This window comes from Staurois parvus, unplaced genomic scaffold, assembly GCF_062004578.1.
Source record: "Staurois parvus isolate SC_StPar_1 unplaced genomic scaffold, SC_StPar_1.0 ptg000575l, whole genome shotgun sequence".
NCBI classification, from domain to species: Eukaryota; Metazoa; Chordata; class Amphibia; order Anura; family Ranidae; genus Staurois; species Staurois parvus.
The window spans coordinates 4,200,398-4,227,962 of record NW_028318371.1 but is presented as its reverse complement, the minus strand read 5'-3'; the positions used below and the strand labels follow the sequence as shown (position 1 = coordinate 4,227,962).

At 45.5% G+C, this 27,565-nt stretch overlaps 1 protein-coding gene across 1 annotated transcript; it reads right to left on the bottom strand.

Annotated features, from left to right (window-relative positions):
* Positions 1-19,719: 19,719 nt before the first annotated feature.
* Positions 19,720-24,591, bottom strand: LOC149450358 (E3 ubiquitin-protein ligase TRIM39-like). The gene is made up of 3 exons (XM_089692055.1): positions 23,922-24,591; positions 21,023-21,887; positions 19,720-20,593 (listed from the first exon to the last, which is right to left on the bottom strand). The coding sequence occupies exons 1-3, from the start codon at positions 24,589-24,591 to the stop codon at positions 20,497-20,499; spliced, it is 1,632 nt and encodes a 543-aa protein (XP_089548181.1). The 3' UTR covers positions 19,720-20,496.
* Positions 24,592-27,565: the final 2,974 nt, after the last annotated feature.

Sequence of the window (27,565 nt, the reverse complement as noted above, 5' to 3'; positions counted from 1 at the left end):
CGGCCTTTTACCACGTGATCAGCTGTGTCCAATGATACAGCAGATCACCGGGTAAATACGGTTGCCGGTTATTGGCTGCACTTTCCTCACACTGTCACACAGTGAAGAAAGTATTGCTGATAACCGGCAATTGTCAGAGAAGTGATCGACACTGATCATCAGGGCACTGATGATCAGTGCCCAGCAGTGCCACCCACCCGTGCCACCCACCTGTACCTATCAGTGCAGCCCACCTGTGCCCTGCACTGCCACCAAGCAGTGTCAACCACCCATGCCTAGCAGTGCCAACCACCTGTACCTAGCAGTGCCACCCACCTGTGGTACCCACCTGTGCCTAGCAGTGCCACCCTCCTGTGCCCATCAGTGCCACCCAGCTGTGCCACCCATCAGTTCTACCTAGCAGTGCCACTCATCAGTGCTGCCCAGAAGTGCCGCCCATCAGGGCCCAGCACTACCGCCCAATAGTGCTGCCCATCAGTGCAGCTTATCAGTGCAGCATCATCAGTGCTGCCTATCAATGCCACCTATCAGTGCCTCCTAGCAGTGCCCATCAGTGCTGCCTATCCGTTCCACCTCATCAACGTACATCAGTGAAGGAGAAAAAATACCTGTTTTGCCAAATTTTATAATAGAAACAATGAAAAACTTTTTTTTTCCAAATTTTTTTGCTTTTTTTATTATAGCGCACAAAATAAAACCCCCAGCGGTGATTAAATACCACCAAATGAAAGCTCTATTTGTGTGAAAAAAAAAAATAAAAATGTCATATGGGTACAGTGTTGCATGACCGCACAATTGTCATTCAAAGTGTGAGAGCGCTGAAACCTGAAGATTGTCCTGGGCAGGAAGGGGGTAAAAGTGGCCGGTATTGAAGGGGTTAAAGGGACGTTCTCCTGATCCTTGTTACACTTGTTTCCTCATTAGCACAATACAATGAAATACACAGAAAAGTCGCCATCCGCTGCCTTATCCTGTACCTTGGAGAGAGGGAGGAAGACTTCTCCAGGAGTTTGGTGTAAGTAAATATCTGGCAAACATTCAATCCACACTGAAACACCCAGGAGAACAGCTGTCTGTATTCTCTGAATTTATTCAAATAGTAAAATATTTCATTCATAAACTTCATCTGATATTAATTATTGATGACTTTAAATGAAAGTGAAATCTTCAGCAAAATCTAGGTTCCACCTATTCCCATCCCCCATTCTAAGGGGATTCTATGTAACCCTGTAAAGAAAAGATTTGTATACTTACCTATTCTGAAGCCACTCTGGCCTGGTCCCAGTATGAGCTGTCAGTGGCAGCTCCGGTGTAGAGGAGAGGCAGCCAACAATGGATGCCCCAGAGTAAGTCTATGGGTGATGTCATCTCCTAGGCATTTCCAGCTGTTGTTGGCGATCTCTTCTGTACACAGAAGCCAGCGCTGGAGAGACCATGTGACCGGACCGTAGCGGCTTCAGAATATCTACTGGAAGTATACAGATCTTTTCTTTAACCTCCCTGGCGGTAATCCTGAGTGTGGCTCGGGGTTAATTTTCAGTACCAAAAGAGGGAACACCGAGCCACACTCAGGATTACATTGTAGTGTAACATACCTTGTCCCTGCGATCCCCGATGTCCTCCCACTGTGTCCTCCGGCTCATGCCAGCATCCGTCTTCCGGGTTCCCTTCCCTGCGAGTGCCGTGACACAGGGGGCGGAATTGGCGGGAGATTCAAAAAAGGAAACAAAACACGACATACACACAATACATTGTCATCTGTTAGGATTCCATTCCTGTATCAAACCATTTCCCCTCAGTTTTGTCCCGAGTGCTTTGTCCTGTGCCCTGCCTGCACTATTACCGTTCTTTCTGCCTGGAAACTTGAGAACGTCCATGGCGTCCAAAAAGCGTCCCTTTAGGTCAAAAGCTGTTTTAGACCGGCTAGAACACAGTGATAGTGAATTAGAATCACTTGCAGAATTGAGCGATAGTGATTTGTGGGGAAATTCATCATCGGACACCGAAAGTGGCGACCATTCTGCTACTGAGCTCAGTGATGTGTGAACTTGGTGCTCTATTGACTGTGGTACGGATCAGGCAGCGCCCCCAAGATTCCCATTTACTGGAGCATCTGGTATGAAAGTAGACTTTGAACATGGCAATCTCTTGGCATACTTACAATTATTTCTGACCGATGAGGTTATTGAAAAAATAGTTACTGAGACAAACCGGTACCAAGAGCAACAATTGGCTACTCTGCATCGGAAGTTTCCAAGAAGCAGAAAGTGGGAACCAGAGACCAAAGATGACATTTGGAAATTTCTGGGCCTAATAATACTTCAGGGAGTGGTGGGGAAACCCCTGCAGAAGTGGTATTGGACAACTAATAAATGACTTGCCACTCCATTCTTTGGCACGATCATGTCAGAGTACAGATTTCCCCTGATCATTAAATTTTTACACTTCGAAAATAACGAAGAATTTGATGAAACTACTCATCCTGCACCAAAACTAAAGAAAATCTGGGAAGTATCTCAAATGATACTAAAGAATTTCCAATGGAGCTATGTGCCAGAAAGAGATATCAGCATAGATGAAAGTCTAATGGCCTACAAGGGAAGGCTCAGCTGGGTACAATATATTCCATCAAAGAGCACGATTTGGTGTAAAATCCTACATGCTATGCGAATCGTCAACTGGCTACATTTGGAATTCAGTCATATACACTGGAAAAGGAACAAAATTCAATCCAAAATACAGCAACTATGGAATGGCAACATCTTCCGTTCTTTCACTCATTGATCTATTGCTAAATCAGGGCTATTGCGTAACGACCAAAAACTTTTATACGTCTCCTGAACGTTATGAGTTTTTTCTGCAAAACAAAACAGATGCCTATGGAACCGTTAAGACTAACCGGCGTGACATGCCGCCAATGTTTGGCAATAAGAAGCTGAAGACTGGAGAAATGGTTGCCTGGCAGAAAGGAAAAATGATGGCACTGCGATGGCGTGACAAGAAAGATGTGTGCCTAATGAGTACAATTCATAATACCTCCACTGTTATGGTACGCACAAAAGGTGGGAAAGAAATCATGAAGCCACAAGTAGTGATAGACTACAATAACACCATGGGAGGTGCCGACAGAGCCGACCAAGCAATGACATACTACCCAGCAATGAGGAAACAGCAAAACAAGTACTACAAGAAGATCTTCAGGCATCTTCTTGAGCAATGCTTGTGGAATGACTACATTCTGCACAAAAAAAAAAGAGTGACAAGCCTGTGATTCATTCTGACTTCATTTGGAAAGTTGCCAAACGTATCTTTGTGAACCACCAAACACCATCCATGGCTGTGAATAGAGCTAGACGTCGTGGTGTTGTCACCTCGGAACACCTGACTGGTTGTCACTTCATGGACTACATCCCACCAACTGAGAAAACGTCAGCACCTACAAGGATGTGCGTCGTTTGTTGCTGGAAGCAAGATGACAGTGGAAAGAAAATCAGAAAGGAAACCAGGTTCCATTGTCCTGATTGTGACGTCGGACTTTATGCAGTCCCATGTTTAAAAATGTCTCATACCCGGGATGTTTACTAAACCAATATGCAGTGTCTAGTAATATTGCCCCCTTGTTTGGACAAATGTCAGTGCTTTTGGTTTGATCACATTACTGAATTAAATTTATTATTTTATTATTTATAATTATTTATTATATTATAATTTATGATTTTGTGTTTCAAACTTTATCATACCCGGGATGTTTACTAGACTCTTGTTTGGAGAGATTTAAGTGAGTTATTCCTTAGAATTACAGGCCTACAATATAAAACAACAAATTTCCATGCAAAACAATGTACCGCTTTGACATTCAAATATACTGACATAATCAGACCGCCAGGGAGGTTAAAGGGTAGACAGAATACCTTAGAATGGGGGTGGGAGTAGATTAGTTAGGTTTTGCATTAACTTCCTCTTTCATTTTACTTTTGGTTACCTGAGTTCTCGTTGATAACCAATGGTAACTATGGACAAATCCTCAAAACTAAGACAGAGTTTGAGAGAAACCATAACAAACAATTTTCTTCTCTTCTACCTGTGGTAGAAGGAAAGAAAACTGCGTAATCTATGGCCTGCTCAAGACTTCATGGAGCAGTATGGCCAAAGCTCTTTTGGTTGTACTTCTTCTATAGATCACAGAAGTGCAGTTCGTTCTGCACTCCTGTGACCTGTTTTCAGCTGACAGTGGCCTAAAGCCTGCTGTCGGCTGACGTCACATAGCCAGTCCAGGCTCCCAAAAGAACCCGATGATATGGCCGGGATCCACCCGGATGCCTGATCAGCAGTTGGCTCAACCTCTCAGCATGCCGCTGAGAACCCGCCCCCTCCATAGCCCAGAGCTCCAGTGAGTGCTGGAGGGGCAGAGTAGAGAGCCGGTGACTGACGGTCACCACTCTCTGCTCACAGAAAACTGAAAGATCAGCGGTCTTTGATAAGTCAGTTCTCAGTCTCAGAAGTGGCGGGGATAGATGCAGCATCAGACCAATGCTGCATCCACCTAGATGAGCATCATTTTTTTAAACCCTGTATTTCTCTTTTAGGGTGGCCATATATTATATCATCTTATCGGATCATTTTTCTTTAGATTCACCAAACCATATAATAGGAGGTCAAACCTAAACAACACTTCCAATTTCTATCCAGTCAGGCAGGCCCTCACACTACATAGCTGAAGGTAAATCTAGAGGAGATTGTTCAGAAATTGGACAAAAAACTGTACAATGTATGGCCAGGTTTACAATAGAATAAAGGGTGTCATAGTACAAAGAAGTCCGTGGTAATTATCAAATTCATTATCTTCAACAAGCTAACATTTCTTTGAATTCCTTTTACAAGGATTTGGAAGAGTTTGAAGCAAACCTTGACATCCAAGTGATGAAAATTGCTATCATCGGTAACCAGCCCACCTCAGGATATGACCACAAGACAGCAACCATTCTGGTGGAGGGAACCAAAATCCTGGAGGGATGTAATATTCCAAGGTGCCGTGCTTTGCTGATGGGTATAATATATGCTCTGAATCTGTGCTATCCCAAGGAACTTTAATACACTTTTGAAGAGTTTCAGAAACTGTTCCTTGAACTTGATGGACTGAAAGCCAGTGCAACAGTAATGGGTCTCAAGCAGGGGCGGACTGACCATTCGGACACTGGGGCATTGCACGAGGGCCCAGGATCAGTAGAGGGCCCATTGAGATGCCACTGGTACCTTTCATAGGCTTTTTTTGGGAGTGGTTTGAGTATGGGCGAGGACACAGGGGCCCCATGATCCCCTATTGTCCAGGGGCCCCGTGAGTTGTCAGTCCGCCCCTGGTCTCAAGTACAGTATTTTCTGAAGAACGTACGAGTTCTATAGCGCATTCACACTGTTCTCAGATGACATTTTTCACTTTTATTTCAGTTCACAAAATGGTTGCCACAGGGTAATGCGGAAAGAATGTAGCAAATTGTAAGAAAGCTCACAAAATATCAGCTTTCAATATCCACCAATAGCTTCGCTGTATTGCCACAATTTGTTGCAACACATAGCAAAGGTCTGGTAGAGAAACAGTTTCTGCACCAGACAGACAATATAAAACATCTTAATGCAAAGTGCTTACTCATTCATCACTACAACTTTGAGGATTTGATTTTGGTGTGGAAAAAAATGAGTTTGAGTAATGTAACAAATGTTGTCACACACCTAATTAAATCATATAACAGCTTTATAGAACGTTTGGTTATCTACTCTTAAGGCTTCAAGGATCCCTTGAATGTCTCTCTGGTGCTTTTTTTTCCTTTTTATGTAATGTCACAACTGTGAGGTTGGTGGATAACAGAGCGGCTCTGGGATATTACCAGTTTTCTATGTTTCTTTGGGTTTTTGTTTACATTTGTTCATTTTGTCCTTTCGCTTCTTTGACCCCATTTGGGGCAAAAAGTATTTCTAACAACATAGTTCTATGTGAATTTGTATTTGATACCTCAGCTCCAACATGACCTTCTAATATTGCTGCTTTCATTGGATTACTTACTAGTAATATTTTCCTTTTTTTTCTTTTAGGGATTAGATTGGCCTTTGTGTTTCTTTCTGGCAATTGCCCATTCAGATATGCGCATTATAGGTTTGTTACTGATGCTTGCAGATGTATATTCAGGATAATGTTTTGGTATATAAAAATCTTTGTTCTTACTGGCTCCAATCTTATACAATATATTGTGTTTCCCTCCATGTCTAAAGTGACATCACACATAGGTATATATTGTTCTTTGTAAGAGATGGGATGTCATTTGTTATTGATGGTTGATAATGGACGCATGTATACGTACTATGCCATCTGTTGTACTTTACTGTTCTGTAAACTTAATAAGAACATTGAAACATAAAGTGCCAGTTCATTGATGTTTGTTTAATACTTATGTTGGAATACACAACTATTGTGTGCAAAAATGTTCATTGTGTAACAATTGTATTGTTGAGCCTTGGTTCACACAATGAAGTGCAAGTGAATCACGAAGGAACTGCAACACACTCCTGTGCAATTCACATGTGATTCAGTGCAATGCAATCTGAGTCCATTCATTTTGAATGAGCTCAAATCACACCACATCACACCAAAGACGTGAATGCAGCGATTTTGGAACCGCAGTGCAACCGGATTGCATGTTTGTTTTGTACCATGTAATCTGGTGCAGGCAAATGCACTGCGTTTCCAACCTGAATTTGAGGGTGTCATTAAGAATGCACTGACATCCACTGCGGATTGCAAGGGCAGTGCAATTTGAATGCGGTGCGCAAAACGCACACAGATTGCAGGTTTTCTGCACCACATTCTAGTGTGAGCCTAAACTGGATGAATTCATTTCTGAAAGCTAGTATAAAAAAACAAAAAGGTAAAAACTAATACAGAAAATCAATTTGGACCAACTTGATTTGTAACTGCTTATTCACTTTGTAAAACTTGCTGATAATTGTAGCAATTATGTCCACGTGACTTGAAGGTTTCTTATAAAAACTAGAAAAACTATTTGAAGTGACTTAATATGTTTATGTATTCAACTTACAAAGGTGTTTATAATGCCGGGAATGAAGTTGGCGGTAAATAAAAATGCATTCATTTCTAGCAGGAAAGCAAATGACCTCTATGCAATGTAGTTTGTTGCTTCCCCTTCATTTAACCAGACATTGTCGTCACTTAAAAGCTCGACGCAAACTGTTGTGTTCATTTTTTTTGTTGAGCCAAAACATTCGTTTTTAGAGCGTACCGACCTCTGGATTATGTATGAATAAGTTCACCAGAAGAGGTCCCAGGACAGAGCCTTGGGTACCCCACTTACCTCTCCAGACCAGTTTGGGTACATGGTACTTATGACCCCCTGCTTACATCAGGGTTCTCAGAGCCCCCCCCCCCCTTTCATCCATCAGGGTCCACTCCCCCAGTGGGACTGTAAACTGTAAAAAAATTATTAAAAGAAATAAATAAATAATAATTTAAAAAAAATCCTAGATCAAGGTTTGGTCTAGGTCAGTGCCAGGGTTAGTGTTTGGGTCAGAATCAGTATTTTTTTAGCACAATTTTTTATTTTTAAATCAGTGTCAGTGTCAGTTAGTATCAGTGTCAGTTAGTGTCAGTGTGTTTTTTGGTAGGATAAGAAAATCAGAATGCGCACTGTTGATTCTAGGCTGTACTACGGGTACAGACACAACTAACATACACACATGTGGTATCACTGCGATTATCAGGAGCAGGAGAATTTATTTTGGGTTGTTCTTTGGTGATAGGTTATGGCAGCAGCAGGAAATATACAGCTACATTTTAAAAAAAAAGTATTATTTTGGGTCAGTTTTCTTTCCATAAAAATAAAAAAAATCAGGATATATCCGTTACCATTTACCATCAAATGAAAGCGCAAATTCTCCGGAAAAAATCGCGGTATAATCCACCTGGATGCACACAGTAGTAGTGATGATATGTACCGTTTCACTAACACATGTCAACGTTGTAAAATTGTGCTTAGGCATTAACATTTGTTTTACCTTTAAGCTTGAAAGAGCTCATTGAGCAAGCAGAAGCTAGAACCTGATTGGCTCCCATGCACAGCTGCACCAGATTCTGAGTGCTCCAGTTTTCGTAACCCCCCCCCCCATGTGTTCCAGTGACACCTATCTAAACCTAGGTTCACACCTAAGCATTTTCTGCAGCATTTTGAAGAAACGCACAGCAGTCCATTTAACATGATTTCCTATGGGACAGGTTCACATCTCTGCGTTTTCACCCGGTGCATTTTTTGGAAAGGATCAGGGACTTTTTTGAACACAAAACATTGCTTTTTTTGGTTCTATAGACTTCAATGGGAACTTTACAGAAAAGCATGTATTGCGTATTTGCTGCGTTTTTGCTATGTTTTGCATTTTAAATCTGCCTAGCAACAAGAAAAAATGACCCCCCCCAAAAAAAAAACACAACATGCATCAAAAACGTGGCAAAAACGCAAAACGCAATGCAGAAACACATCAAACGCAATCTGCATAGGTGTGAACCTAGACTAAGAGGGGGATTCCTCTGACCTCGGAGAGATTTCCTTGTGTCTCTGTGAACAGGAAATGAAAATATGTAAAAAAAAACTGAGCGAGGTTCTAACCCTTCCCTACTCTATCAAAACTAAAACAAAGGAAGGCTTTAGATACATTGTAACCAAAGCCTGAAAATGAACGCTTCAAAATACTAAACCGAACACTTCAAGGATCACCAACCTTTAATGAAACATGAAAGATGAAAGTTGGACAATAAAATGTACAATAAAATGTCAGCACAGAATAATCAAATCCCAGAACATAAAATGGCACAAAAATAGAGACAAGATAAAATGCATAAAAGTGGAATCTAAAACCTTAAAATGCATGGAATATGTAAAACAACACATATAAAAGGGTAAAATGACTTCTCAGTAGAATTCCACAGAGACAACCAACAAGTGGATTTTGCTTTTTTACCACCCATTGTGTTTTTTTCTCTTGGCTGCATTAGTTTTCTTTATTTAGGCTTTTTCCCCTCTGTTTTCACCTGGTGATCTGGTCAGCAGAGCTGGGACAAGGGGTGGGTAGGGGGGCGGCTTCCCTGGGCACTGTGATATCATGTGAGGTGGGGGGGCACCAAAAGGAGGTTGGGGGTGGGATTTGTGCAAGTAGGGGAGGTTTTTTTTGTGAGGTGGGGTGGGGGATTTGTGCTAGCAGGGATGATTGGGGGATTTGTGCTAGGAGGGGAAATTTGGGTGGATTTGTGTTAGGATGGGGTGTTTTGGACTCGGTCACTTACAGACCATTTACTGTGATCTACCAGTGAGCCAAATTAATACAGAATTACGTGCACGTGGAAGCAAGACACTGACACTGTTGCAGTTTGACAACTTCCTAAAATTCTGTTTTATTGAGGAACTAACAGTATCATTTATAGGGCTTATGATGCAGGCAAAGCATATACATTGATCGGGTGAAAAGTCCACTGGGTTTCTGCGTGTTCTTCCATCCGTGTTGATATCTTCCAATCATTGTCCCCAAAAGACTCATTCCCTTTTATGGGGGTTGTTTACATTAAAAGATACTTTTCTCCTAATGAGTCACCTAGGGTGAGACTCCGGATGAAGGCGCCATCTTAATTATCATCATTGTTCTGTCAATCTATATCTGATTGTTTACTTAAGAGAGTAAGGAATTTTAAAGAGCAAGAAGCAGAAAGTAGCAAGACTATAAAATTGTCATTTTACTGATCATCTAATAGAACGTGGACTGTCTATCACAATCCACTACAATCCCCCCTTAAAATGGCTATTTTATTCCTGACTGTCCCTATGTCTTCTGATGTCCTGCCTGGTGGCCCTCCCCTTGGAACTCTTTTAAGACGCATATAGAGCCCCTGAGTGGCTAATCCATCCCTAGAGTTTCGATACGTCCTGAGAAGGTCACAGTCAGACACTGTCTTTCCCTGCTTATAGTAGTCTTTGGGGGGGGGAAAGTTGTGGTATTCCTTTTTTTTTTTGTAAGTCTGAAATATGATGATCAGGGGCCACGGTCTGTAAGGGAGTATAGGATTCCCTTTCTTCACGGGGGAGTTCAACATTGTTATAGTTCAGGAATGTAGGGGAGATCTCGTTCACAGCTTTCCCTATTAGCCTCTTAATGCAAGGGATCACACAGCAGACGACTACTGCCATTAGAATGATAATACCCAGGATAACCACCCCTGCTTGGGCGAGGGCTTTCTGCCAGCCACTCAGCCATCCAAACCACTGATCCCAGGGATGTGTAATACCTGAGTTTTCCTTAAGTTCATTTGACAGGTCCTCCAACCTCTTGATGGCCAGCGTCACCTTCCCATTTGGGCCTGTGTTATCTGGGATATACGTACAGCAGGTCATGGTCTTTGGTATCATTTTACAGACCCCCCTCTTTTTCAGCTAATAACATATCGAGTGTCATACGATTTTGAAAGACCATGTTAGAAGTAGCCTCCAACTGTGCTGCTATCCCCTTTAGGGCATCTCGTGTGTAATTTACAAACCGTTGTTGATTATAGTAGATGTAGTTTATCCAATCTACATTCTTGTTCTCAGTGATGAAGAGGAATAGGGATTCAAATCCTGCGGCCACCTGGTCTCTGGCCTTGAATTCATCGGGTACCCCCCTTGGGACTCCTATTGCATCTATATAGACATGGGGGTCAAAACTCCCTTGTGGGGCACTTCGTTTGTGCTTGGTTGCATGGGGGGTTGGGCGGCCCCTTAAGTAATGGATCTGAGAGGATGTGCAGTGGCATTATGGCATTGGCAAGGGTACATTCCCCTCTCCATTTCCCTGTCAGTCGGGTCCTAATCTTCTGATCACCACAGATCCAGAATATATCCCCCAATGATATGACCTGGTTCTGGGTTAGATCCGACTGGGCTGTACTATAAGCAGCGCAGAATCCCTTTGTGAAATTCCCCAGGAACCTTCCTCCTCCCTCGTAATTGGCATAGCAGGTATAATTACCGGGATATGAAGTTAAACCATTTGGGGCCTTTTCGTCTCTTTGGACTAGGGGGTAACGCTTCTTCCAGTCCTCACATAAAGACTGGTTCGTAGAGATGTTAGTATACAGGCTTAAGACACACTCCTCTATGGAATCTGGTAGGGTTAGTGGTACCGTCCCAGATGTGGTCTGGCATGACCACACACATAACAGTTGGACCTATTATGAGAGTTGGCATTATACCTCATACATTCTAACCACAAGTTAATGTCTGAGAATCCTGTCTCTACTGCCATAGTATCCTCAAAGGATGGGTTTGCCAGAGCCACCATTTCTCCCAAATACTGAAATTTAAGCATCAAGGGATTGGGAGAAGGGAGAGAATGATTAAGGGGGGACCAACCACTCTTTTGAAAGGTACATATCTTTCAGTTGGAACGCACAATGGTGGATTGTGCCACCTCCGGGGTATAACACCCCTAGAAGGTAAGTTCCCTGATCTCCCGGACTGGGGTTCTCTATGGTCAGAGTAAGGGGGGTGGCTACAGTGAATTGCTTGTTCATTTTTGTGGATCACCTATCTACCTTAGGGGTGAGTGTCATTCGGGAAATTTGAGATTTTCCATATCGGTCTTTCTGCTCTACTGCACTTTGTGGCTTATACCCCCAATCCGGTCCCGTGTTCCATCCCACTGATCCCCAGTAGCCACAATCTGCTCCCCAATAGTTATCTGTAACACATATATATATATTGTGGAGGCAATGGGGACAGGTGTGTTCTTGCACAGGCTATGATTGAAGAAAAATGTTGCTACTTGTGTGTTGGATGAATTATACCAAAACTGGGTGGAGTCACCCTTGTGAGTGATGGCCACCTGTTGGCCCCCTCCCATTTCCACCAAAAAAAAGGATATGCAACATAATCATTGTGGTGTGGGTGACACGGACAGGGCCTCGTCCTCTGGAGCTGGAACCTTCTTGCAATGTGAGGCGTGTATCCAGGTGGACTTTCCCTCCAACTTCACTGAAGTGGCAGTCACCAGGAGCACCTGGAAAGGACCGCCATATCTGGGTTCCAATGTATGTTTTTGCAGAAACTTCTTGACCAAGACCCAGTCTCCAGGTTGAAAAGTGTGTGTTCCTATGTCCGCCTCAGGATCTGGAATGGAGGAGAATACTTGCACATGGATATTAGTCAACACACGTGCCAAAGATATCACATACTTTGTCAATGAGTCAGACTGCAATTGTAATTGTTGAGGATAGTAGGTACCCAGTCTAGGGGCGTACCCAAACAAAATCTCATAGGGAGACAACCCATGACTCCCCCTTGGTGTGTATCTAACGCTGAAAAGAGCAATAGGCAAGCTGTCCGGCCATCCCATGCCTACCTCTTGGGCCATTTTTAACATTCTTGACTTCAGGACCCCATTTAGGCGCTCTACCTTCCCACTACTCTGGGGATGATAGGGTGTGTGAAACGCAAGTGTGACCCCCAGAGCCCCCCAGATCTCTTTTGTGACATTGGCAGTAAAAGCCGGTCCCTGATCGCTTTCAACCACCTCGGGCACCCCATATCTGCAGACTATCTCCATGAGCAGCTTCTTGGCAGTGGTTCTTGCTGTCTGGTTACTGCGAACGCCTCTGGCCATCCTGAGAACATATCCACCACCACTAGGGCATATTCAAATCATCCACTTTTTGGCATCTGGATATGGTCTATCTGGATCCTCTGAAATGGATATAGTGCCTTGGCCAGATGTTTGCTTGGAGGTTTCTCAGGTCTTCCAGGGTTGCACTTGGCACATACAACACAAGACTTACAGAATCTGTCTGTGTAAGCCGTAATTCTGGATGCCACGTAGTATTTACTGATCAAAGAGTTCATTAGCATCTTGGACAGGTGTGACGCTCCATGTGCCCACTGCACTGTAGCTGGATATAAAGATCTGGGAAGCAAAACCTTCTTCCCCACCACCCACAATCCTTTGTCCTCAACTGCTCCTTTCTGTATCCATTCCTTCCTTTCTTCTTCTGAAGCGTTATCCTGGGCTTCCCGGAGTTGGTTGTCCTTGGACTGATGAATTAACACAGGCACCACCTCACTGCACATCTCTTCATCCTCTTCCTGCTCCCTGACCGCAGCTTGCTTAGCAGTCATGTCTGCCAGATGATTTCCTTTTGCTTCCATAGTGGTCAATTTACCGTGGGCCTTCACCTTCAGTATGGCCACTTGGGCTGGTAGTAAGAGTGCTTCCATAAGGCGGTTGATCACCTTTCCATGCTTTACAGGAATCCCAGCTGCCGTGAGAAAGCCCCTCATTTTCCAGATTAGGCCAAAGTCAAGTGCAACCCCCACTGCATATCTGGAGTCCGTGTAAATGTTAACTGTCTTTCCTTTTGTTAATTCACGGGCTTTGGTGAGGGCCCTTAGTTCAGCCTCTTGTGCAGACATAAAAGGTGGAAGAGGTCTAGCTTGCAGTACCATTGTGTCGGTAGTCACAGCATATCCAGTGTGGTAGGTGCCAGCATTATCTGCAAAGCGGGATCCATCCACAAAGAGTATTAGGTCAGGATTTGATAGGGGCGTATCATGGACTGTTGGTAGGTGTGTAGTTTCTGCCTGCATAAGTTCCAAACAGTCATGTACCACATCCTCTGGTGCCATGTCTTCGGTGTCTTCTTCTGTTTCTTCTACCCCCCCCCCCCCCGGAAGAGGGAGAAGAGTTGCAGAGTTTATCTGGGTGCATCTGACCAGGGTGACATGATCAGGTAAAAGAAGAGAGCCTTGCAGTCGCAGATGCCTGGCGGCAGATAGATGTTTTGGTTGGGTTTGGTTCAGTACTGCGGTAATGTCATGGGGGGCCAGAAGTGTGAGTGGATGTCCTAAGACCAAATCTGCCGTTTTATCCAGGAGAAGATGAGCAGCAAAAACAGCCCTCAGACAGGAGGGACCACCCCGTGCAACCGGGTCTAGCCTGCAGGAGTAATAACCCAGAGGCCGGAGGCAAACCCCATGGCGTTGTGCCAGAACTCCTGTTGCATGACCCTGTCTCTCAGCCACAAAACGTTTGAAGGGCTCATCATAATCTGGTAGACCTAATGCAGGTGCAGTGGAGATGGCTTTTTCCAGGCAATGGAAATCAAGTACAGCTTCTTCTGTCAGGAAAAAGGGTTCAGATTTCAGGGCATCATAAAGGGATTGCATCAAGATGGAGGCTTCTGGAATCCAAGAACGACAATAGGAAACCAACCCTAAAAAAGCATGCAGGGTTTTTGGTCCCTGAGGTATTGGGACATTCTGGATAGCCCGTACTCTATCCGGCGTGAGGTGACGAGTGACTTGGGAAATGCAATGTCCCAAGAAAATGACAGAAGTTTGGCACCACTGTAACTTGTCCTTAGAAACCTTGCAGCCCTATTAAGCCAGGTGGTGGAGGAGGTTCAGAGAGGCGATTTTTCCTTCAGAGTGGTTGGTGGTACATAGGAGCAAGTCATCCACATATTGGAGAACTATGACTTCCGGGTGTGACTGTTGCCAGGTGCTGAGGATAGTTGTCATGGCCTTTGTAAATTGGCTTGGCGAATTTTGGGCCCCTTGGGGCATAACTCTCCAGGTATACTGTCGGCCAGCATGGGTAAAGGCGAAGAGGTACATGCAGGAGGGGTCCAGCGGAACACTGAAGAAGGCATTTGCCAAGTCAATAACTGTGAACACTTGGGCTGTGGGAGGTACCCCTGCAAGCAGGGTGTGGGGGTTTGGTACAATGGGGGTTTCCAAAATAGTTGCCTCATTGACTGCTCTCAGATCTTGAACCATGCGATATTTGGTGGGCTCACCCTTTGGAGTTCTTTTCTTCACTGGGAAAAGGGGTGTATTGCATGGGGACACACAGGGAATTAATGTCCCGTTTTCCAGAAGTATATTGACTTGTTTGGAGATGGCGTCCATCTGGGCTTGCTTCAGAGGGTATTGGGGCTTCCATGGCAATGGTGCTCCAGGCTTAAGCTGGACTAACACTGGAGTAACTTTCAGATGGCCAATATCCTCAGGGCCGGTGGACCAAAGAGTGGCAGCTCCTGTAAGGCCTGTTCTACATGGTCTGGCAAGGGGCGGCCTGAAACTTCCTGTAGAGACATCATCAGTGGTAATGAACATAGAGCCGAGGTGTCCTCCTCTCCCAAGGGGGTGGAGAGCTGAATGGTGCCATCTGGTTGGTAGGATATAGTTGCTTGCAACCTGGACAAGACATCAGCTCCCAGCAGGTTCAACGGGCAAGTATTTGACACCACAAAGCGAGACAGAAGATTGGGTAAGGTGCCGATATGTAGAGGTTTTGTAAGCCAACTGCGTTGTGGGCAGCCGTCTACTCCAACGCAGGAGACATCAATGTTTGAGAGGTATGTTTCATTGGGTAAATCTTCTCTCCGCAAAACGCTTCTGGCTGCACCTGTGTCCACTAAGAATTGTGTAGGATGTCCCTCAATGGGGACAGTGACCTTTGCTAGGGGCCCACTAGCACAATATCCATGAGAAGAAACTGTCATAAGGGGAGTGGACACAGGCTTGCCCCTGTCCTATTGGAGAAGATTCAGATGTTCTTGGGTAGGACCTGTCCGTGGGGGTCCTGGAAGCGGTGGAGGTGTTGGCATTGCAGACTCTTCCCACCCTGAGTTGTAGTCATTGAGTCGTCGTGAACGTCTGGGAGCTCTGCATTCCCTTCTGAAATGTCCTGGTTTTTCACAGTTGAAACAAACAAGTGGGTTTCTTCTGGGGACCTGCTCTCTAGCTGACAACATGAGTGGTGTCGGCTTCCGGGCCACCTGGGTGGTCTCCAGACCCTTTGCCACTAATAGCAGTATATCCAGGTGGAGGGTGCGGTACTCTGGACGGGCAGTGATCAAGCCCTTGCGAACAGACTCCTTTAGTCCTGATACAAATGCAGAGGCCAGCATTTGAGTATGTACCTTGTTATGGACACTGAATCCCAGGTCTGTAAACACCTGTGTTAGTCTGGTATGGAACTTTTCCACTGACTCAGTCTTGTCTTGGGTAATGTCCTGCAACGTGGTGGCCTGGTCCGCCAGTCTCTCTCTGGCCCACTGCTGCAACTGATCACAGAAGGAAGTTCCCGAATCATAAGTGGTGTCCTCATTTGGCCTTACTCTGGTGATGTCTTCTTCTATTATAGGCCAATATGCATCCCCAGCCTTGATCTCACACAGACTCACTAGGTCCCTCCAAGCTGTGGAATAGGTCTTGTGGATCTGGGCTATGCGCCGGTAAAAAGGCATCGGGTGTTTTTCCGGGTTTGGGAGAGTAGTGAACAGCGAAGGTGCTTGGGATGGGGTGAAGGCCACATACATGATAGGGGCATCAGATATGGGGGTAAGTAGGGGAGTGGGGGACTGGGGCATCGTGCATGTCCCCATATCAGACTCATACATAGGTAAACTTTGGGGGGGGGTACGTAGTCTGGGCGAGTGGTTGGATGAGCGGCTTGGTTTATGGATCTGGACTGCGGCCTTCCGGGGGTGGGTAGTCCTGTTGGGGGTAGATGGAGCTGGCATCATCTGCCTGTGTGACCCGGCGATCCGCCGTAGCTGCTGTAACTTCTGGGGCCCTTCTATCTATTTGGGGGGTCAGGGTGTCCGGGTTGGTAAACTTCCAGCCCTTTCATGTCCTGGGCATTCTTGGTTTAAACTGGTCTGAGGTTATTACAGGCATTAGGGGTGTATGGAGCGCTGAAGGTGGTTGGGAGCCAGGGACAGTAAGCACTGGGCAAGGGGGGGCAGCTGGCATGAGGTGTGTGTGGTATATCGGTGTGCTAGGCCCAGAGACAACATGGCTTATGGTGGCCTCACTGGGCACCGCCATCTTTGAAGAGGGCGGAAGGGGTGGGGCCGGAGGCGGAAATGGAGGTGACTGAGTTGGAAGCATCAGATGTTGCATAGTCAGCTTCCAGTCACATCCCTTGCAAATCTCCTCCCACCCCGGATTCTTAACTGAACACCCCTTACATATCCGGAGGTTCTGACTACACAGTATGAAAAAATCTGGACTCTCGGGATGGGGCCTTCCTGTATTTCCACATGCCTTGCACCTCCAGGACGGGCCATCATCATAGGGGGGCGGCGCCTTGCTGGGCGCATCTCCTTTCCTGTAATATACATATACAACTCCCCCGTCCTGATTCAGTTTTTGCTCCACCCTCCCCTCCTGATGTAGGGCGCGGGCCACATTAAACCAAGTTTCTGCTGTCTTTAACATGTTATGCTTCATTAGAAGGCCTTTCTTCTCTTTACACAGTTTCCTCCACCAGTTCACAAGCAAATGAACTGTTCTCTGGCTTTGTAAGTTTCTGTCCCATTTTGTTTTACTTCCCTCCCGGGGACCCTAAGGTGGACCCCAAAGCCGTCACTCCCTCTTGTTCTGAGAGTGCAGTGTCATGAGACAGTTTAAGCAGAACCCACGGACAGCACGCAGCACTTCCCCCCCTGCTTCTCCTCCCAGTGACTTCCCTATTTTTCAGCTCCACTGAGAGTAATGTACATTAACCCTGTAAAGCAATATATCAGGAGCTAAGATACGAGCGTCACTGTACTACTTTCACCAATCCTCACTCTTTCATGTACACCAAACATTAATCCACATACATAGTATGACCATGACATAGTATTTCAGACACGCCTGTCGGGAGTAAAATTTTTTTTTTTCCCAAGACCAATCCCTGGCTGTGGTTATTTCCCTCGTGTCGCCATTACTGCGACTGCGAGTCCCCTCGTGTCGCCTTTACTGCGACTGCGAGTTCAGTTCCCCTCGTGTCGCCATTACTGCGACTGCGAGTCCCCTCGTGTTGCCATTACTGCGACTGCGAGTTCCCGGCACCCTCTCTCAAATCAGAGTGTATCCTGTCCACTCCTGACGAGGAATATTGTGCCGTAATTCTCCCCTCCCTCACAGGCGCATCAACAACAACCCAACCAATCACACTGGTACACACAGACAACACAAAAGACAAGACATATCACACTGGTAGATGACGTTACACAGACAGGTGGGTTCAAAAGAGCCCCGGGCAAGTATACCTGTCCTTTGCTGACCAACGGACAGCCAGACGGGTGAGTAGTCCTGCTGGGCAATTCCAGACTACGCAGGTAAGGAATTATTAGACATAAAAATTCACTTACCGCTTTAGGAGGTGATCAGTCTCCGCGTCTGGAATGCTCCACGGTCCCCCTCGTCCACTCTCGGTCGGCTGATCCGGTGTTCAGAACCCGGGCCCCACGTTCGGTGCCAAAATGTTTTGGACTCGGTCACTTACAGACCATTTACCGTGATCTACCAGTGAGCCAAATTAATATAGAATTACGTGCACGTGGAAGAAAGACACTGACACTGTTGCAGTTTGTCAACTTCCTAAAATTCTGTTTTATTGAGGAACTAACAGTATCATTTATAGGGCTTATGATGCAGGCAAAGCATATACATTGATTGGGTGAAAAGTCCACTGTGTTTCTGCGTGTTCTTCCATCCGTGTTGATATCTTCCAATCATTGTCCCCAAAAAGACTCATTCCCTTTTATAGGGGTTGTTTACATTAAAAGATACTTTTCTCCTAATGAGTCACCAAGGGTGAGACTCCGGATGAAGGCGCCATCTTAATCATCATCATTGTTCTGTCAACCTATATCTGATTGTTTACTTAAGAGAGTAAGGAATTATAAAGAGCAAGAAAGTAGCAAGACTATAAAATTGTCATTTTACTGATCATCTAACAGAACGTGGACTGTCTATCACAATCCACTACAGGGGGATTGGGGAGAATTTTTGCTGGGAGGGGGGATTTAGAGAGGGGGAGAGGATTTGTGCTCAGAAGTGAAATTTGAGATGAAGGGTAGAGGATTTGTACTAGGAGCGGGGAATTTTTTTTTTTTTGGGGGGAGGGGGATTTGTGCTGGGGGCATATAAGGAATGAGTGGATTTGAGCTGGGGGGTTGGATGGGGGGGGCACAAATATTTGTACTGGGAAGGGGATTTCAGCAAAGAGCAGATTTGTACTGGGATGAGGGGGGATGTTTAGGGGATAAGCAAGCAGATTAGTCCATTTTTTGAGGGGGAGGGGATTTTTGCTAACACATAATGCTCATACATCTTGGGGGGGGGCGCAATTCAGCATGTTCACCCTGAGCTCTAGATGATCTTGTCCCGGCACTGCTGGTCAGTAACACTCCTCCTGTATTAGATCGCCCCCACTCTGGAGGGAGGAGCACAGGGGGCACCTTTGGACAGCAGCACTATCTGTCTGGGGGGAGGGAAGTGTTAAATGGACTAGCAGATTTAAATACACTAACAAATTGAAGCCAAACTCCAAGCAGTTACAGAAAACATGCTTTCCCTCTTAGGATAAAGTTTTTACATAAATAATTAAAAGCTGAGTATTGTAATCACCCCTGTCATTGGCAGATGGTTTGTCTCATCCCTGTAACCGCTATATCTGGAAGGGAGCTTGTTCCTTTGAAAAACAACAGACATACTGGCAGGATCACCAGATAAAAAGAGGAAAGAAAGACTTAATAATAAAACTAATGCAGCCATCACATCTAAGAATTGGTAAGCTGCAATATAACAAATGTTTCCCTTTGGGTTTAATACGGCTTTGAGGTACAGAATGTCCTTCCCTTATAACCACTTTACAGAATAAAATATTTTCACCTTTCTAGATGACTTATTTATAACAGTGAATAACCATCCAGCATAATCTCTGCTGTTCAGCAGTCAGACGGGTAAAAGGGCCATAAAACCGACTCAGGATTAAATCTTCAAAGGGGTTGTAAACCCTTACCTATACCCAGTGCAGTGACTGGCCTCAGGAGATACACAGAGAGGAAACAAATCCTCCTACATAAGTTGTACCTGTGTATCTGCAGCCTTCTCTTCTCTACATCTGTTCAAAGTGCAGAATTTATACAGCTTGTCCAAAAGTTCAGAAAACTGGGGGCGGGAGCTAAAGTTACATAACTCCCAACCTCAGCATAACCCCCAACCTCAGCATAACCCCCAACCTGAACCCCTAAAGCTGACCATACACTATACAATCTGTTTCGGATCTTCCAGCAACTACTGTATGTAATGCGAGGGTCTGCCTGGATACAATATCAGTGGATTGCTCATGTCCGGCTTTATATGACATACTTTTGGTAAATCTAAGGCTGACCACACTCTACACCACCAAATCTCCTTTAGCTTTACCAAAACTATCTCCTATGAAGACAAACTTAAACAATCCTCTCAGTGCCGGTTCACACATATGTGGATTGGATTGGTTTGAACCGCATCCAATCCGCATGACATGTGACATAACATTGCTTCCTATGGTGCCTGTCCACATAGGTCCGGTGCACTGGCGGTGAGAAGGGGTTATGTGCGATTTCTGAGCAGTGTGGTCCGGTTCAGGTGCGGATTACAGGCTACTGACTTCTATGGGAACCGTTTCTAAGCCGCACATGTGTGAACGGGATAAAATCCTGACCTGAACCTTTCCTGAACCTGATGTAAACCTGATCTGAACCGCTGAACAACTACTGTGCCAATTAGCTGTGAATCCTGAGCTACACATGTGTGAATCAGCTCTTTATTGGGTCACATCAGGCAGACCCGTATACTACACAGCTGATGGGAGATCTAAAGGTTATTGTACAATCAGATTGTATAGTGTGTGGTCAGCCTAATGCTAAATAACCCCCCCCCCCCCAAATTTTGCCTTGTTGGGTGTGGAAGTGATGGAGGACAATCTCCTCGGCTGAGATCTACCAGATCTACCGATTGAAGAAATATATTATCTCTACAAACGGTGTCATCCTATGAACCAGATTCACATTTCTCAGCAGATTTCACCAGATTCAGGTCAGATTTCCTGTCATATGATCATTTTACACGTCTCCTGACCCCCCCCAGAGATCTTTATACAACCTTTTCTTACACATAACCCGGCATGGAGGGGCTCAGTGAAGGTGGAGGTGAAGGTGTGGAGGTGTCTGATGGGGTCACACAGATCATAAAAGGACAGCTGCCCGGCCTCATAATCCACATAGATCCTGACTCTATCAGGGGGGGTATCGGGAGATATGTGGATTGATTTATCATCATGTAATAGACAACACTCACTATCATACTTCCACAAACTCCAGGACTTGTTATTACATCCAATCCATGACTGCCCTCCTCCCCTCTCTATACTGGGATAACACATCCCGACTCTGCACTCTCCCTCACTGACATCCACTTCCCAGTAATGTCGCCCCGAGGAAAAACTCCGACTGCTTAGTACCTGTTCCCAGTACTGAAATCTCTCTGGTGTTTCTGGACGATTCTGCTCTATATCTGACCAGGATGCAGTTTTCATGTCATCTGATATCTGTAGATTATTATGAGCTGTGTTCACATCCAGTAATAAGTCTGAAGCTTCCTGTATATTGAAGCATACATTTCCCCCTTTTATCATATCAGATATCCCTGTGTGTAATGTGTGTGAGATTCCAGCCACATCCAGATCCCCTCCATCATGGAGGAGTCTATCATGTCTCTCTCTGTCCTCATCATCTCCCTCCTCAGTATCACACAAGTCCCTTGTGTCTGATTCCTGGAGGACAGTCAGGGGGTCGGTCATGTTACACAGCTCCTCAATGTCCCCCATCTTCCTGGACAGATCCTTCTTCTTTATCTCCAGTTGATGGATCATCTCAGACAATGGACATGAAAGCCGCTCTTCCTGGCTGGCGATCTCCCTCAGGACTCTCTTCTCCAGGTCCTCCAGTTGTCTCCTGAGCTCTATGAACAGGGCAGTGACTCTCTCTGTTAGGATGAGAGAAGGAGAAGAAGCGCCTCTAAGTGCAGCATAACACTTTAATGAAGATGAGAAGTAGGAACCCTCCCATGTATGAGGTACAAGTAATGCGAGGAGTGGAGAGGACGGTGTAGGTGATATTTAGAGACAAGATTGGTGATGTAATTTGGGGCAGAGTTATAAATGGCTTTATACGTTATTGTTAATGTTTTGAATTTTATTCGTTGGGCAATGGGAAGCCAGTGGAGGGATTGGCATAGAGGGGTGGAGGACACTGAGTGGAGGACAGTGGAGGGATTGGCAGAGAGGGGTGGAGGACACTGAGTGGAGGACAGTGGAGGGATTGGCAGAGAGGGATGGCAGATACAGAACGGTTAGTGAGGTGGATGAGTCTGGCAGCAGCATTCATTATAGACTGAAGAAGAGATAGCCTGTGATGAGGTCAGCCAATGAGGAGGGAATTACAATAGTCAAGGTTTGATATAAAAAGGGAGTGAATAAGTTGCTTAGTGGTTTCCGAGGTTAGGAACAGTCGTATCTTGGAGATGTTGCGGAGGTGAAGTCTACAAGATTTGGACAGTGATTGGATTTGGGGCTGGAAGGACAGATGGGAGTCTAGGATTACATCTAGTACCCTGGCATGAGGGGAGGGACTGATAATTGTGTGGCTGGGGGGAATACTAAGAGCTCAGCTTTGGAAAGATTGAGTTTGAGGAAGTGGAGTAACATCCATGCCGATATGTCGCTTAGTAGGTTAGCAATGCGAGAGGAGACTGAAGGGGTGAGGTGAGGGGTAGAAAGATAGATTTGTGTGTCATCAGCATAGAGATGGTACTTCAAGCCGTGGGAGTTTATCAAGTGACCAAGGGAGGAGGTGTAGATGGAGAAGAGAAGGGACTTGGACAGAACCTTGAGGGACCCTTACAGAAAGAGGGAATGAAGGAGGAGGCCGCTTTATATAGGTAACATTGAAGGAGCGCTGCGATAGGTAGGAGGAGAACCAGGAGAGAGCAGAGTTTCTGAGGCCAAGAGAGTGGAGTTTTTTGAGGAGGAGGGGATGGTCAACCGTATCAAAAGCCACAGAGAGGTCAAGTAGTAAGAGTACGGAGTAGTGGCCATTGGTTGGGATGAGTACAGAGTAGTGGCCATTGGTTGGGATGAGTACGGAGTAGTGGCCATTGGTTTTAGCAGTTAGTAGATCATTAGAGAGTTTTAGTAGGGCGGTTTCACTGGAGTGTAATGAGCGAAAGCCAGACTGTAAAGGGCCAAGAAGGTTGTTGTCGGTGAGGTGGGAGCTCAGGCGATTGTAGACTAAGTGTTCTAGGAGTTTAGAGGTGAACGGCAGCAGGGAGATGGGTCTTAAGTTGTTCATTTTGGTGGGATCCAGGGAGGGCTTTTTAAGTATGGGAGTGATGTGCGCATGCTTTAGAGGGGAGGGGAAGGCACAAATAGAGAGGGAAAGATTGAAGATGTGAGTGAGGGAGCATAGGAAGGAAGAGGAGGGTGACCGTAGTAGTTGTGAGGGGACAGGATCCTGGGGGCAGGTAGTGAGACGGGCTTCTGAGAAAACCTTAGTGACCTCTTCAGTAGTAGCAAGGTCAAAAGAGGAAAGTGTTGAGGGAGGTTTAGTATAAGGTATGCTAAGTGGGATGGATGTCTGTGCAGTGGCGATGCCCCTACGAATTGCGTCAATCTTGTTTTTGAAATGATTTGCAATCTCATGAGCAGTGAGTGAGGTACTGGGTGGGGGTGTAGGTGGAGAAAATAGAGAGTTAAAAGTAGAGAAGAGACGATGAGGACTGGATGACAAGGTATTAATAAGGTAATATATATATATATATATAAATGTAGGTACGGGGAATGGAATAATTATTTATGAAGCAGTGGGGGGATGATGCATAGATATGATCACGATGTTGTGGTAGAGGGACCATATAATCTGGGACGGAGTTGGGAAAATTCAAATATCGGAAAAAATAATAATAAAAAAAATAGAAAGATTAGAATATAAATAAAAAATTATAAATAAAAAATTGTTAGACCTGTTAGACCAGCTGATTTTTCTTGTACTTTTCCCTTACGTTCCTGCAGACTCTGGACTCTTTTCTCCGTCTTCTCTGTCTCTGTCATCAGTTTCTGCAGAACGTTTCTCAGTTTCTGTTTCTTCTTCTCAGAAGCCTCATCCAGAGTCTCCACCTTGTGTCCCTGGTGTTCTCCAGCCAAACTGCAGGACACACAGATACAGGCGGCATCTGCAGCACAGTAATATTCAAGAAGTTTCCTATGGATGGCACATTTTCTGTTCTCCATGGAAGTGGTGGGGTCAGTTAGGACATGTTCTGGTGACTTGCTGTGGATTCTCAGGTGATTATCACACAGAGAAGCTTCACACATCAGACAGGATCTAACAGCGGGTACAGGAGAGTGAATGCAGTAAGTACAGAAGATTCCAGTCTTCTTCTCATCTGGCTGAGTAGACCGGAAGGTCTCCACTATGTTACGTAGTGTGATGTTCCTCTGCAATGCAGGCCGATCCTGGAACTTTTCTCTGCACTGAGGACAGGAATAACCTCCAGACCCCTCCTGTGTATCCAACGATTGATCAATACAGACCCGGCAGAAGTTGTGTCCACATCTCAGCATTACAGGATCGGTATAAATGTTCAGACAGATGGAACAGTCCAGCTCCTCTCTCAGATCAGCAGACGCCATCGCTGACACCAGAAGAGAGAAATGAAAGTGAAAGTCTCCGACACGGAAAATCTAAAGGTCGTCTCACATTTCTCAGCACAGGGCGGGGCTGAGCTGGTGTTGCAGTTTTATCTTCAGGAAGTTTGTGGATAAAGCAAATGTTTATAAATGAAAGAGATATATTCCGACATTTGTGAACTGATCTGTGTTTTTTATACGTCATTTTGATTTTAAATTGTAAATTGCATCTGCAGACAAGACATAAAACTGGGTTATATACCGCAGCGTGAAATGCTATTGGCAGGTTTCTGTTTGTTGTATTTTGTGGTTAAGGCTGAGTTCACACACAAACGCACAGGAATCGCTGCATTTCCCCACCACATAGCAATCCCACTGTGTTCATGCCATCTGCTGCAGGTGTCAACTAAAAGTTAAAGCGGAGCTCCACCCAAAAGGGGAAGTTCCGCTTTAAGCCTTTGCCCCTTGTTCCCCATTAAGGATTGGCACCTTTGGGGAGCGGGTACCCGAAATTGACATGTACCCGCTCCCACTTCAGCTGCGATCACGTAGGCATTTGGAAGCAGAAGTTGTTCTCCACCCCCCTCTCTCCCCGAGAGAAAAGCAGCCGTGGTGAGGACACCGCTGGACCTAAGGACAGGTAAGTGTCTGTATTTTAACGGTCAGAAGCTCCAGTTTTTGCATCTTCTGACTTTAATTTTTTTTGTTCAGCTGAAACTCCGCTTTAACAACTCCCCAAAAGCAGGTTGCAGAACATGTTGCATTTGCTTGAATCAGATCACATGGGTATGAACCATGGCCGAATCTAGGGGGGTGCTGGGGTGGGTTATGCCCCCCCCCCCAGATTGCAGCTGTGCCCACCCAGGCAACCCCCCATGAATACTGTGCCCAAGCAGGGTTGCCAAACCGTTGGTCAGGGAAGCAATCTGTAGGGGTGGCTGGCTGCATCTGCCAAGTCTCTGTGTCCCAGACTCCAGGTAACGAGCTCTTCCCCCTCCCCTCTGCATAGACAGGAGAGGAGACAGGACTTGATCTGCTCCAGCTGATCCTGCCCCTATCCCCCTGTATGCCCCGCCCACACACAGCCAGTGCAGTGCCTCAGAAAGGGAATGTGGGCGGGAGATATGAAATCCAGCCCCTGGAAGCTCCACCCTCTCTGCAAGATGGATGACGTTGCCTGAGTCTTCAGATCCCAGCTTGGGGTGAGTGAGCCCTGCTCTATGACTGACCTGTCCCCATCTTCCTCCCTTCTCCCCCTCCCTGTTCTAGAAGGTTTTGCAGACATGATTTCCTGTCTAGGGACACCTGAAGTACTATTGCGGATGGCTGACCGACTACTAGTTGGAGAAACTGATAGATATTTAACTCCCAAGTCTGCCATGCTTCTGTTTAACCCCCTCCTGCCCACAATCCCTTTAAGAGCTCCTTCACACTAGCTTTGGTCTCTGAAGAGCAATCTGTGTTCTGACCACTCTTCAGAGAGCATTTGGCAGGCAGCAAGGAGGTGTTGTATCTCCTCCTCACCACCCTCACCCTCCTGAGGATTTCCCCCCCTCCTGACCAGGCTATTTTTTGTGTTTCGGCGCTGTGTTACTTTAATTGACAATTGCGCGGTCATGCAACGCTGCACCCAAATTAAATTGATGTCCTTTTTTTCCCAGAAATACTGCCTGTGCAGTTTTATTTTTTGCACTATACACAAAAACAGACTGACAATTTTGAGAAAAAAAAAACTTTTTTTTACATTTTGCTATTGAACATGTCCAGTAAAAAATGTAAAAAATCAAATTTCATCATAAATTTTGGCAAAAATGTATTCTGTGACATTTGCTAAAAATTATTTTTACTAGTAATGGCGGTGATCAGCGACTTATAGCGGGACTACGGTGGGCATTCTGACACTGGAGGGGAGCTGACTAACTGCCATTGACACCCCTGTGACACCAATACAGTGATCAGTGCTAATAAAAAGCACTGAGGCTGTACTAATGGCACTGGGCAGGAAGGGGTTAACATGAGGTGCGATCAAAGGGTTAACTGTGTGCTGGGTGAAAACAACCAAATGCAGTGAGTCTGGAAAGAAGAGAAGGATAGAGAAGGAGGGTTATGGAGGACTTGAAAGGTGCTGAGTGGGGTTAGATGCAAACCAACCCCACCACCTTTCCAACCACTGGGTCTGGGTGAGTGGGTCCAGATGAGGCCTCCATAGGAAAGTGCTGAGGGAGAAGAAGAATCTGCTGCTTGGAGCCAGGTTTCTGTAATTGCTAGTAGGTGAAGGGAGCGGGAGACACAAAGGTCATGGACAGAGTTGAGCTTATTCCAGACAGAGCGGGCATTCCAGAGCGCACATGAAAAAGGGAGGGTGGTTTCTAGGAGCACGGGGACTGATATTAAATTGAGGGGATTGCGGCTATTCCCGGAGGAAGGAGGGTGCCTGGTGTGGGGGTGAGATACTGGAGGACCAGGGTTTGGGGAGATATCTCCAGAGGTTAGGAGAAGAAGGAAGGTGAGGAAAATAAGATGGGAGCGGGATGTATATGAGTGCACTTGTATGATTATTATTAGTATTATAAAATAATTAACACCCTAACAATAAATTCATAATAAATAAATAAGACAAAAAATAAAATATTAACCTTCTAACCCCAAACGTAACTCCTAATCATAACCCTAAAACACCTACCAGCCCTGTACACCCATAAGGGTAGGATGGAGATAATAGGTTGGAACGTCTGCTTACCTCTGAGCTGCTGGCACTCTCCTCTGCAGCTTGAGGAGCGATAGGCCCCATTCACACCTGAGCGATTGGTATCTCCAAGCTCCAAAGTGCTTGAGGAGAAAAAAGCCAAATATTCTCAATGGAGATGGTTCACTTGTCCAAGCCAAGTCGCCTGAAGCCAAATACCTGAAGCTCAACCAAGCTCTAGTGCTTTTTTTGTTGCTTGGGCAGATTTGCACATTTTGAGCATCTTTAATT